Source organism: Coregonus clupeaformis, chromosome 26 (genome assembly GCF_020615455.1).
Source record: "Coregonus clupeaformis isolate EN_2021a chromosome 26, ASM2061545v1, whole genome shotgun sequence".
Classification (NCBI taxonomy): domain Eukaryota; kingdom Metazoa; phylum Chordata; class Actinopteri; order Salmoniformes; family Salmonidae; genus Coregonus; species Coregonus clupeaformis.
The window spans coordinates 49,781,981-49,795,918 of record NC_059217.1 but is presented as its reverse complement, the minus strand read 5'-3'; the positions used below and the strand labels follow the sequence as shown (position 1 = coordinate 49,795,918).

The 13,938-nt window shown below is 46.1% G+C and overlaps 1 protein-coding gene across 1 annotated transcript in view; it reads right to left on the bottom strand.

The window, feature by feature from the left end:
• The window catches only part of LOC121578917 (dedicator of cytokinesis protein 1), a 172,598-nt gene extending 160,954 nt beyond the window's left edge, over window positions 1–11,644 (bottom strand). The window contains 1 exon segment of the mRNA XM_045207649.1: window positions 11,636–11,644. Coding sequence (XP_045063584.1) covers window positions 11,636–11,644 — 9 coding nt within the window.
• Window positions 11,645–13,938: the final 2,294 nt, after the last annotated feature.

The following is a 13,938-nucleotide window of genomic DNA, read 5'->3' as shown; positions in this document are numbered from 1 at the left end:
TACCTGGCTGACTGAAGTTGTACTGTCTTACAAGAGGGAAGGGCTATAGAGACTACCTGGCTGACTGAAGCTGCTCTGTCTTACAAGAGGGAAGGGCTATAGAGACTACCTGGCTGACTGAAGCTGCTCTGTCTTACAAGAGGGAAGGGCTATAGAGACTACCTGGCTGACTGAAGTTGTACTGTCTTACAAGAGGGAAGGGCTATAGAGACTACCTGGCTGACTGAAGTTGTACTGTCTTACAAGAGGGAAGGGCTATAGAGACTACCAGGCTGACTGAAGTTGTACTGTCTTACAAGAGGGAAGGGCTATAGAGACTACCTGGCTGACTGAAGTTGTACTGTCTTACAAGAGGGAAGGGCTATAGAGACTACCTGGCTAACTGAAGCTGCTCTGTCTTACAAGAGGGAAGGGCTATAGAGACTACCTGGCTGACTGAAGCTGCTCTGTCTCAAGAGGGAAGGGCTATAGAGACTACCTGGCTGACTGAAGTTGTACTGTCTTACAAGAGGGAAGGGCTATAGAGACTACCTGGCTGACTGAAGTTGTACTGTCTTACAAGAGGGAAGGGCTATAGAGACTACCAGGCTGACTGAAGTTGTACTGTCTTACAAGAGGGAAGGGCTATAGAGACTACCTGGCTGACTGAAGTTGTACTGTCTTACAAGAGGGAAGGGCTATAGAGACTACCTGGCTGACTGAAGTTGTACTGTCTCAAGAGGGAAGGGCTATAGAGACTACCTGGCTGACTGAAGTTGTACTGTCTTACAAGAGGGAAGGGCTATAGAGACTACCTGGCTGACTGAAGTTGTACTGTCTTACAAGAGGGAAGGGCTATAGAGACTACCTGGCTGACTGAAGTTGTACTGTCTTACAAGAGGGAAGGGCTATAGAGACTACCAGGCTGACTGAAGCTGCTCTGTCTCAAGAGGGAAGGGCTATAGAGACTACCTGGCTGACTGAAGTTGTACTGTCTTACAAGAGGGAAGGGCTATAGAGACTACCAGGCTGACTGAAGTTGTACTGTCTTACAAGAGGGAAGGGCTATAGAGACTACCTGGCTGACTGAAGTTGTACTGTCTTACAAGAGGGAAGGGCTATAGAGACTACCTGGCTGACTGAAGCTGCTCTGTCTCAAGAGGGAAGGGCTATAGAGACTACCTGGCTGACTGAAGCTGCTCTGTCTTACAAGAGGGAAGGGCTATAGAGACTACCTGGCTGACTGAAGCTGCTCTGTCTCAAGAGGGAAGGGCTATAGAGACTACCTGGCTGACTGAAGCTGCTCTGTCTTACAAGAGGGAAGGGCTATAGAGACTACCTGGCTGACTGAAGTTGTACTGTCTTACAAGAGGGAAGGGCTATAGAGACTACCTGGCTGACTGAAGCTGCTCTGTCTCAAGAGGGAAGGGCTATAGAGACTACCTGGCTGACTGAAGCTGCTCTGTCTTACAAGAGGGAAGGGCTATAGAGACTACCTGGCTGACTGAAGCTGCTCTGTCTTACAAGAGGGAAGGGCTATAGAGACTACCTGGCTGACTGAAGTTGTACTGTCTTACAAGAGGGAAGGGCTATAGAGACTACCTGGCTGACTGAAGTTGTACTGTCTTACAAGAGGGAAGGGCTATAGAGACTACCTGGCTGACTGAAGCTGCTCTGTCTTACAAGAGGGAAGGGCTATAGAGACTACCTGGCTGACTGAAGCTGCTCTGTCTTACAAGAGGGAAGGGCTATAGAGACTACCTGGCTGACTGAAGTTGTACTGTCTTACAAGAGGGAAGGGCTATAGAGACTACCTGGCTGACTGAAGTTGTACTGTCTTACAAGAGGGAAGGGCTATAGAGACTACCTGGCTGACTGAAGTTGTACTGTCTTACAAGAGGGAAGGGCTATAGAGACTACCTGGCTGACTGAAGTTGTACTGTCTTACAAGAGGGAAGGGCTATAGAGACTACCTGGCTGACTGAAGTTGTACTGTCTTACAAGAGGGAAGGGCTATAGAGACTACCTGGCTGACTGAAGTTGTACTGTCTTACAAGAGGGAAGGGCTATAGAGACTACCTGGCTGACTGAAGTTGTACTGTCTTACAAGAGGGAAGGGCTATAGAGACTACCTGGCTGACTGAAGTTGTACTGTCTTACAAGAGGGAAGGGCTATAGAGACTACCTGGCTGACTGAAGTTGTACTGTCTTACAAGAGGGAAGGGCTATAGAGACTACCTGGCTGACTGAAGTTGTACTGTCTTACAAGAGGGAAGGGCTATAGAGACTACCTGGCTGACTGAAGTTGTACTGTCTTACAAGAGGGAAGGGCTATAGAGACTACCTGGCTGACTGAAGTTGTACTGTCTTACAAGAGGGAAGGGCTATAGAGACTACCTGGCTGACTGAAGTTGTACTGTCTCAAGAGGGAAGGGCTATAGAGACTACCTGGCTGACTGAAGTTGTACTGTCTTACAAGAGGGAAGGGCTATAGAGACTACCTGGCTGACTGAAGTTGTACTGTCTTACAAGAGGGAAGGGCTATAGAGACTACCTGGCTGACTGAAGTTGTACTGTCTTACAAGAGGGAAGGGCTATAGAGACTACCTGGCTGACTGAAGTTGTACTGTCTTACAAGAGGGAAGGGCTATAGAGACTACCTGGCTGACTGAAGCTGCTCTGTCTCAAGAGGGAAGGGCTATAGAGACTACCTGGCTGACTGAAGTTGTACTGTCTCAAGAGGGAAGGGCTATAGAGACTACCTGGCTGACTGAAGTTGTACTGTCTTACAAGAGGGAAGGGCTATAGAGACTACCTGGCTGACTGAAGCTGCTCTGTCTTACAAGAGGGAAGGGCTATAGAGACTACCTGGCTGACTGAAGTTGTACTGTCTTACAAGAGGGAAGGGCTATAGAGACTACCTGGCTGACTGAAGCTGCTCTGTCTTACAAGAGGGAAGGGCTATAGAGACTACCTGGCTGACTGAAGTTGTACTGTCTTACAAGAGGGAAGGGCTATAGAGACTACCTGGCTGACTGAAGTTGTACTGTCTTACAAGAGGGAAGGGCTATAGAGACTACCTGGCTGACTGAAGCTGCTCTGTCTTACAAGAGGGAAGGGCTATAGAGACTACCTGGCTGACTGAAGCTGCTCTGTCTCAAGAGGGAAGGGCTATAGAGACTACCTGGCTGACTGAAGCTGCTCTGTCTTACAAGAGGGAAGGGCTATAGAGACTACCTGGCTGACTGAAGTTGTACTGTCTTACAAGAGGGAAGGGCTATAGAGACTACCTGGCTGACTGAAGTTGTACTGTCTTACAAGAGGGAAGGGCTATAGAGACTACCTGGCTGACTGAAGTTGTACTGTCTTACAAGAGGGAAGGGCTATAGAGACTACCTGGCTGACTGAAGTTGCTCTGTCTTACAAGAGGGAAGGGCTATAGAGACTACCTGGCTGACTGAAGTTGTACTGTCTTACAAGAGGGAAGGGCTATAGAGACTACCTGGCTGACTGAAGTTGCTCTGTCTTACAAGAGGGAAGGGCTATAGAGACTACCTGGCTGACTGAAGCTGCTCTGTCTTACAAGAGGGAAGGGCTATAGAGACTACCTGGCTGACTGAAGCTGCTCTGTCTTACAAGAGGGAAGGGCTATAGAGACTACCAGGCTGACTGAAGTTGTACTGTCTTACAAGAGGGAAGGGCTATAGAGACTACCTGGCTGACTGAAGTTGTACTGTCTTACAAGAGGGAAGGGCTATAGAGACTACCTGGCTGACTGAAGTTGTACTGTCTTACAAGAGGGAAGGGCTATAGAGACTACCTGGCTGACTGAAGTTGTACTGTCTTACAAGAGGGAAGGGCTATAGAGACTACCTGGCTGACTGAAGTTGTACTGTCTTACAAGAGGGAAGGGCTATAGAGACTACCTGGCTGACTGAAGTTGTACTGTCTTACAAGAGGGAAGGGCTATAGAGACTACCTGGCTGACTGAAGTTGTACTGTCTTACAAGAGGGAAGGGCTATAGAGACTACCTGGCTGACTGAAGTTGTACTGTCTTACAAGAGGGAAGGGCTATAGAGACTACCTGGCTGACTGAAGTTGTACTGTCTTACAAGAGGGAAGGGCTATAGAGACTACCTGGCTGACTGAAGTTGTACTGTCTTCCAAGAGGGAAGGGCTATAGAGACTACCTGGCTGACTGAAGTTGTACTGTCTTACAAGAGGGAAGGGCTATAGAGACTACCTGGCTGACTGAAGTTGTACTGTCTTACAAGAGGGAAGGGCTATAGAGACTACCTGGCTGACTGAAGCTGCTCTGTCTTACAAGAGGGAAGGGCTATAGAGACTACCTGGCTGACTGAAGCTGCTTTGTCTTACAAGAGGGAAGGGCTATAGAGACTACCTGGCTGACTGAAGCTGCTCTGTCTTACAAGAGGGAAGGGCTATAGAGACTACCTGGCTGACTGAAGTTGCTCTGTCTTACAAGAGGGAAGGGCTATAGAGACTACCTGGCTGACTGAAGCTGCTCTGTCTTACAAGAGGGAAGGGCTATAGAGACTACCTGGCTGACTGAAGTTGTACTGTCTTACAAGAGGGAAGGGCTATAGAGACTACCTGGCTGACTGAAGTTGTACTGTCTTACAAGAGGGAAGGGCTATAGAGACTACCTGGCTGACTGAAGTTGTACTGTCTTACAAGAGGGAAGGGCTATAGAGACTACCAGGCTGACTGAAGTTGTACTGTCTTACAAGAGGGAAGGGCTATAGAGACTACCTGGCTGACTGAAGTTGTACTGTCTTACAAGAGGGAAGGGCTATAGAGACTACCTGGCTGACTGAAGTTGTACTGTCTTACAAGAGGGAAGGGCTATAGAGACTACCTGGCTGACTGAAGTTGTACTGTCTTACAAGAGGGAAGGGCTATAGAGACTACCTGGCTGACTGAAGTTGTACTGTCTTACAAGAGGGAAGGGCTATAGAGACTACCAGGCTGACTGAAGTTGTACTGTCTTACAAGAGGGAAGGGCTATAGAGACTACCTGGCTGACTGAAGTTGTACTGTCTTACAAGAGGGAAGGGCTATAGAGACTACCTGGCTGACTGAAGTTGTACTGTCTTACAAGAGGGAAGGGCTATAGAGACTACCTGGCTGACTGAAGTTGTACTGTCTTACAAGAGGGAAGGGCTATAGAGACTACCTGGCTGACTGAAGTTGTACTGTCTTACAAGAGGGAAGGGCTATAGAGACTACCTGGCTGACTGAAGTTGTACTGTCTTACAAGAGGGAAGGGCTATAGAGACTACAAGCCTGACTGTGTTAGATTGGAGGAGGATAGTGGTAGTAGAACAATGGGGAGTGGAAAAGTAAAATATGAACATGAAATGGACGGCAATTTCTATGATGTTTGGTAAAAAAACATGCTGTTTTCAAGAGACTAATTAGCAGTAGAACAAGAGAATAGTAGGAGACGGATTGCCCACTGTTACCACAAGCAATACACGGATATTAGGCATGGATCAACAGTCTGAACAATGTATTCATTCAGATGGGATGTATCAACTAACTTCGACAGTGTCCCTGATATACTGGTATAGAACTACAGGACAATGGACCTGTAAAACCAATAACTAGAAACCAAGTTGAAATAATCAAAGACATTTGGGAAATTCCACAAGTTGTTTTTCTTAGAGAAGTTTTTCCCCTTTCGTATAGGTGCTGACATCTCAAAAACAGCTTAACAAAGAGAAGTTAATTAAACGTGAAACTGAATAATATAATAATATGCCATTTAGCAGACGCTTTTATCCAAAGCGACTTACAGTCATGTGTGCATACATTTTTACGTATGGGTGGTCCCGGGGATCGAACCCATTACCCTGGCGTTACAAGCGCCATGCTCTACCAGCTGAGCTACAGAGGACCACAATATGCATGAGATGACATTACCATGATAAAAGTCTTGAGGTGTAGATAAGTTTTTAGACAGACAGACATTTTTTCCAGCTGGCTGCAGTGTAGCCCAACCTCAAAATACACGGTCTGCCACCAGTCAACATTTGACCACTAAGTAGAGTTCAGAATAAGCACACTTGACCTTTCTGGTGACACAAATACATCCTTTATAAATATATTGTTCCCCGAATGAAATACGTGCACAAATAGACATGGGATGTGTCCCTACATAGTGCACTACTTTAGACCAGGACCCATGGGACTCAGGTCAAAAGTAGTGCACTATGTAGGGAATAGGTTGCCAGTTGGGACACGTGAATGACATTAATATTCAGAGACCATAACAGTCAAGACAGAACATGCCATAAGGCAAGTTCAGAGGCAGATCTTTCCTATTTTAGACATTTTCACCAGACTCGAGAGAGAGAAGACTTTATATACTGCTCAGATTTCCCTTCCCTGGTCTCCCATAACTACAGCCTGAGAACGGAGCCCAATTAGACTAGGCTTGATTAGAAAGTAGTGTGAATGGATGCTGCTTATTCCATTCCTTATGTTCCTAACGGCTGAACAAAGGATCCAATTACTTGATAGCGAGGCAGATTAAGGAAGAGAGGAGGGTGTAGAGAGGAGGAAACAGGAGGAGGAAACGAAAGAGGAAATTCACTAAAGAAAGAGAACTAGCCCAGCTGTCTCTCTTTCTAAATGACTGTGCTACAACAGACCAGTGTAGATTATTCCCCAAGAGAATAAAGCAGATTAAATTAATGTGCTACAACAGAACAGTGCAGATTATTCCCCAAGAGAATAAAGCAGATTAAATTAATGTGCTACAACAGAACAGTGTAGATTATTCCCCCAAGAGAATAAAGCAGATTAAATTAATGTGCTACAACAGAACAGTGTAGATTATTCCCCAAGAGAATAAAGCAGATTCAATTAGCACAGACTAGATTATTCCCCAAAGGAATAAATCAGATCAATCTAGCACAGACTAGATTATATTATTCCCCAAGGGAATACATCTGATTAATCTAGCACAGACTAGATTAGATTATTCCAGAGGGATTAAATCAGATGAATCTAGCACAGACTAGATTCAATTATTCCAGAGGGAATAAATCAAATTAATCTAGCACAGACTAGATTAGATTATCCCAAGGGAATAAAGCAGATTGATCTAGCCAGAAAAGGACCACCCCTCAGAGCCTGGTTCCTCTCTACCCAGTACAGCCAGAAGAGGACTGGCCACCCCTCAGAGCCTGGTTCCTCTCTACCCAGTACAGCCAGAAGAGGACTGACCACCCCTCAGAGCCTGGTTCCTCTCTACCCAGTACAGCCAGTAGAGGACTGGCAACCCCTCAGAGCCTGGTTCCTCTCTACCCAGTACAGCCAGAAGAGGACTGGCCACCCCTCAGAGCCTGGTTCCTCTCTACCCAGTACAGCCAGGAGAGGACTGGCCACCCCTCAGAGCCTGGTTCCTCTCTACCCCTCAGAGCCTGGTTCCTCTCTACCCAGTACAGCCAGAAGAGGACTGGCCACCCCTCAGAGCCTGGTTCCTCTCTACCCAGTACAGCCAGGAGAGGACTGGCCACCCCTCAGAGCCTGGTTCCTCTCTACCCAGTACAGCCAGAAGAGGACTGGCCACCCCTCAGAGCCTGGTTCCTCTCTACCCAGTACAGCCAGGAGAGGACTGACCACCCCTCAGAGCCTGGTTCCTCTCTACCCAGTACAGCCAGAAGAGGACTGGCCACCCCTCAGAGCCTGGTTCCTCTGGTCTACCCAGTACAGCCAGAAGAGGACTGGCCACCCCTCAGAGCCTGGTTCCTCTCTACCCAGCACAGCCAGGAGAGGACTGGCCACCCCTCAGAGCCTGGTTCCTCTCTACCCAGCACAGCCAGGAGAGGACTGGCCACCCCTCAGAGCCTGGTTCCTCTCTACCCAGCACAGCCAGGAGAGGACTGGCCACCCCTCAGAGCCTGGTTCCTCTCTACCCAGCACAGCCAGGAGAGGACTGGCCACCCCTCAGAGCCTGGTTCCTCTCTACCCAGTACAGCCAGAAGAGGACTGGCCACCCCTCAGAGCCTGGTTCCTCTCTACCCAGTACAGCCAGGAGAGGACTGGCCACCCCTCAGAGCCCAGTTAATTATTATTGAATCCCTCTGTGAACTATAACACCTTTACATTATTTAATTCCTCTGAACTATAACACCTTTACATTATTTAATTCCTCTGAACTATAACACCTTTACATTATTTAATTCCTCTGAACTATAACACCTTTACATTATTTAATTCCTGTGAACTATAACACCTTTACATTATTTAATTCCTGTGAACTATAACACCTTTACATTATTTAATTCCTGTGAACTATAACACCTTTACATTATTTAATCCCTCTGAACTATAACACCTTTACATTATTTAATTCCTCATTAACATACTGGTGGACAGATTTGAATGAACCTTAAAGGGCCAATCTGCAGTTGCTACCATCCATAATAATAATATAATAATAATAAATAATAAGCCATTTAGCAGACACTTTTATCCAAAGCGACTTACAGTCATGTGTGCATACGTTTTTACGTATAGGTGGTCCCGGGGATCGAACCCACTACCCTGGCGTTACAAGCGCCATGCTCTACCAATTGAGCTACAGAGGATAATTAATTAATTGATCCATACATCAATTAATGATATATACCCATTGATTCTTGAAGAATATAATTTATAAATGCCTCATGAGTTTAGTTCAACTGTCGTACCCCATCAGAACCCAAAATAGAAGCTTGTTTTACTGCAATAATTGTAGACAAACACTGTATAGACTCAAAACATGGTTCAAACTATCATTTTGATATTGTCAGTCGTTGCATCCAAATCTATGTCTATGAATTTCTCCATGCCCGTCACTTAGCTTTTTACCAAACAGAGGCGGGCAGTCACTTGGTTAATGTTTCAACTACGGATTGCCCCTTTAAGCTTCATTCCAAACCAACGTAAGTGCTGCTTTTGCCACCGGGGGCTGGTAATGGAGGGAAAAATCCATTACGGCAAATTAAATGGAGCTGATAGGTTGAGTCCCAAATAGCACCTTATTCCCTTTATAGTGCACTACTTTTGACTGGGGCCCATAAAGAATAGAGGGCAATTTGGGAAGTAGCCTAATCTATTCTCCACATCTCTCTCTGTTGATGTGTTCACCAAGTACAGAGTACTGTGTACAACACCTCCTCACTGAAAAGGGAGCAAGACCTCTGAATTTACAACAATTAGTCTACAATTAAATGTAAAAGTGGTTCCAGAACGTAGTGTACCTGTTTTTGCAGTAAACAAGACAATAATGGGGAACTAATGGAAAAAGTTAACTCCGCAATCTAGACTTGAGGTATTAACTTTAAGTTTTTCTCAGGAACTTGATGAGTGCACTTAAACAGCATCAAGCCTCAGTATTTCTTACCCCTCTAGCCTGTCTCAGTGTGTCTTACCCCTCTAGCCTGTCTCAGTGTTTCTTACCCCTCTAGCCTGTCTCAGTGTTTCTTACCCCTCTAGCCTGTCTCAGTGTTTCTTACCCCTCTAGCCTGTCTCAGTGTTTCTTACCCCTCTAGCCTGTCTCAGTGTTTCTTACCCCTCTAGCCTGTCTCAGTGTTTCTTACCCCTCTAGCCTGTCTCAGTGTTTCTTACCCCTCTAGCCTGTCTCAGTGTTTCTTACCCCTCTAGCCTGTCTCAGTGTTTCTTACCCCTCTAGCCTGTCTCAGTGTTTCTTACCCCTCTAGCCTGTCTCAGTGTTTCTTACCCCTCTAGCCTGTCTCAGTGTTTCTTACCCCTCTAGCCTGTCTCAGTGTTTCTTACCCCTCTAGCCTGTCTCAGTGTTTCTTACCCCTCTAGCCTGTCTCAGTGTTTCTTACCCCTCTAGCCTGTCTCAGTGTTTCTTACCCCTCTAGCCTGTCTCAGTGTTTCTTACCCCTCTAGCCTGTCTCAGTGTTTCTTACCCCTCTAGCCTGTCTCAGTGTTTCTTAACCCTCTAGCCTGTCTCAGTGTTTCTTACCCCTCTAGCCTGTCTCAGTGTGTCTTAACCCTCTAGCCTGTCTCAGTGTTTCTTACCCCTCTAGCCTGTCTCAGTGTTTCTTACCCCTCTAGCCTGTCTCAGTGTTTCTTACCCCTCTAGCCTGTCTCAGTGTTTCTTACCCCTCTAGCCTGTCTCAGTGTTTCTTACCCCTCTAGCCTGTCTCAGTGTTTCTTACCCCTCTAGCCTGTCTCAGTGTTTCTTACCCCTCTAGCCTGTCTCAGTGTTTCTTACCCCTCTAGCCTGTCTCAGTGTTTCTTACCCCTCTAGCCTGTCTCAGTGTTTCTTACCCCTCTAGCCTGTCTCAGTGTTTCTTACCCCTCTAGCCTGTCTCAGTGTTTCTTACCCCTCTAGCCTGTCTCAGTGTTTCTTACCCCTCTAGCCTGTCTCAGTGTTTCTTACCCCTCTAGCCTGTCTCAGTGTTTCTTACCCCTCTAGCCTGTCTCAGTGTTTCTTACCCCTCTAGCCTGTCTCAGTGTTTCTTACCCCTCTAGCCTGTCTCAGTGTTTCTTACCCCTCTAGCCTGTCTCAGTGTTTCTTACCCCTCTAGCCTGTCTCAGTGTTTCTTACCCCTCTAGCCTGTCTCAGTGTTTCTTACCCCTCTAGCCTGTCTCAGTGTTTCTTACCCCTCTAGCCTGTCTCAGTGTTTCTTACCCCTCTAGCCTTTCTCAAGTGAGAGCTAAAGCGGTGCTCACATGCCCACACACACACGCACGCTAGGGCTGACCCCATTTAGTCGACTGGTCGATGGTTTGGACGACAGGCTGTTGGTCGAACAAGACTTCTTTAGTCCAGCAGTGGCTGATTTATAAAATAATGTTATTGTGGAGACCGTGGGGGTGGTACACCTGTCTGATTGGACTAATCCATTGCGGAGGCCGAGGGGGTGGCACACCTGTCTGATTCACACCTGTCTGAGTGGACTAATCCATTGCCGAGGGGGGTGGTACACCTGTCTGATTCACACCTGTCTGAGTGGACTAATCCATTGCGGAGGCCGAGGGGGTGGCACACCTGTCTGATTCACACCTGTCTGTGTGGACTAATCCATTGCGGAGGCTGCGGGGGTGGCACACCTGTCTGATTCACACCTGTCTGAGTGGACTAATCCATTGCGGAGGCCGAGGGGGTGGCACACCTGTCTGATTCACACCTGTCTGAGTGGACTAATCCATTGCGGAGGCCGAGGGGATGGTACACCTGTCTGATTCACACCTGTCTGAGTGGACTAATCCATTGGGGAGGCCGAGGGGGTGGTACACCTGTCTGATTCACACCTGTCTGAGTGGACTAATCCATTGCGGAGGCCGAGGGGGGTGGTACACCTGTCTGATTCACACCTGTCTGAGTGGACTAATCCATTGCGGAGGCCGAGGGGGTGGTACACCTGTCTGATTCACACCTGTCTGAGTGGACTAATCCATTGCGGAGGCGGTACACCTGTCTGATTCACACCTGTCTGAGTGGACTAATCCATTGCGGAGGCCGCGGGGGTGGTACACCAGTACCACCAGCAGTATATTTACCCTTAATTACCATAATTTATCATCTACACTGTTTGTTTGGTTACAGTCATTTCTGTTAATGCATTCATTATATTATTATTATTATTATTATTATTACAGTCTTACCGTTGTCATTATAGGAGCTAACAACCTAGGCTACACTATATTTGAGAATATTTGGTTTATTTATAATAATATGCCATTTAGCAGACGCTTTTATCCAAAGCGACTTACAGTCATGCGTGCATACATTTTTTTGTGTATGGGTGGTCCCGGGGATCGAACCCACTACCTTGGCGTTACAAGCGCCGTGCTCTACCAGCTGAGCTACAGAGGACCACAAGAGCGTACATTTAATTCTATGAGTTGTCAATGTATTAATTGTCTTCTGTTTGGAGGCCTATAAATGTGCCCATTTGGGGATCTGATACTATTTCTGATTGTCTTAACTAATCATCACTGTGGAGATTCTCAAAGTCATTTTTTCCTCGCACCAAACAGCAAGTAAACAAAGTCTGTTTTTACATTTTTTTATTATTATTATTATTTTTTTGTCATTTAGCAGACGCCCTTATCCAGAGCGACTTACGGGAGCAGTTAGGGTTAAGTGCCTTGCTCAAGGGCACATCGACAGATTTTTCACCTAGTCGGCTCGGGGATTAGAACCAGCGACCTTTCGGTTACTGGCACAACGCTCTTACCCACTAAGCTACCTGCGACAATAGTTCCTCAACGTAGCCTATTGGAAAACTTCTTCCAGGTCTCTCCCTTTTGATAACCACTCAGCATGAAAGTGGAAAAAAATGTAATGCTCTGATCAGGTGGAAACATCATAAAATAGGCCTACCTGATTTCATCTTATCCCTTGCGCAAAATAGCCTACAGTGTGTCTGTCTGTCAGGAGCTCACTGGCATGGGAAACTCTGAGGGCCCAGAATATTTTATACAATGTTGCAAGTTTGCTTGAACGATCGGGCTGGACCATGTTATTAGTTGATACAATGTTTCAAGTTCCTTGCAGACAGGCCATGGCCAATGTGATTTATAGGATATTTATTATTAACAGGATATTTTCTACCTGCAGGCTGCAATGTTTTTATCTGTTGGTTTCTGTAGGCTATTTTTACATATTGTCAATAGAAGTTACTTTTAAATTTGTATCATTTTCATTTAGATTAACCACATGACATTGATTTTGAGATATTAAGACTATTACAAAAAGAAATAAAAATCCACGGAAATGTACATATAAAAATCATAACTGGCACGCAGATCAGTAGAAATGGTACGATTTGGCACTCCAAATGGAAAAGCATTGACGACCGCTGGCGTAGCCTATCACCAGCAACATTAGGAGCGTAACGGCAGAATCTGAAGACCAGCAGCACCAGGCAGCGGGAGGCGGGAGGAGGGTCAGGAACAGGTTGGTTTCTTCCGGTTGGGCTATATTGATCTCTGACTCCCTCTTTAGTAATTTATGTCTTCATTTTTTAATCGCAGTAATTAAAGCATCAGACAAGCTCAGTAGCCTAACTATAGTTGATTGTATTCAAACAGAGGGTTTGTGTCTATATATATATGGAAAAATATACGTTTTAAAATTTCGACCAATAGATTTGTCGAAAAAACGGACAACTCTCAGTCTACCATGATTTTTTTTTTTGGGGGGGGTCGGAGACAGCCCTAATGCATGCAGCCTCTTAGGTTTTGATCTCTCAACTTCATCTTCGTGATGAACTATGGCTGGTTTCTATGGCAACAGCTTTTTTTTTTTTTAGAAAGAGGGGGATCCAAATAAAACAGTCAGATAAGACTTACTGCAGCATGATCAATTCTGCTCTCCACACCACTCTCTACTGCAGCATTATCAATTCTGCTCTCCACACCACTCTCTACTGCAGCATTATCAATTCTGCTCTCCACACCACTCTCTCCTGCAGCATTATCAATTCTGCTCTCCACACCACTCTCTCCTGCAGCATTATCAATTCTGCTCTCCACACCACTCTCTCCTGCAGCATTATCAATTCTGCTCTCCACACCACTCTCTACTGCAGCATTATCAATTCTGCTCTCCACACCACTCTCTACTGCAGCATTATCAATTCTGCTCTCCACACCACTCTCTACTGCAGCATTATCAATTCTGCTCTCCACACCACTCTCTACTGCAGCATTATCAATTCTGCTCTCCACACCACTCTCTCCTGCAGCATTATCAATTCTGCTCTCCACACCACTCTCTACTGCAGCATTATCAATTCTGCTCTCCACACCACTCTCTACTGCAGCATTATCAATTCTGCTCTCCACACCACTATCTACTGCAGCATTATCAATTCTGCACTCCACACCACTCTCTACTGCAGCATTATCAATTCTGCTCTCCACACCACTCTCTACTGCAGCATTATCAATTCTGCTTTTAG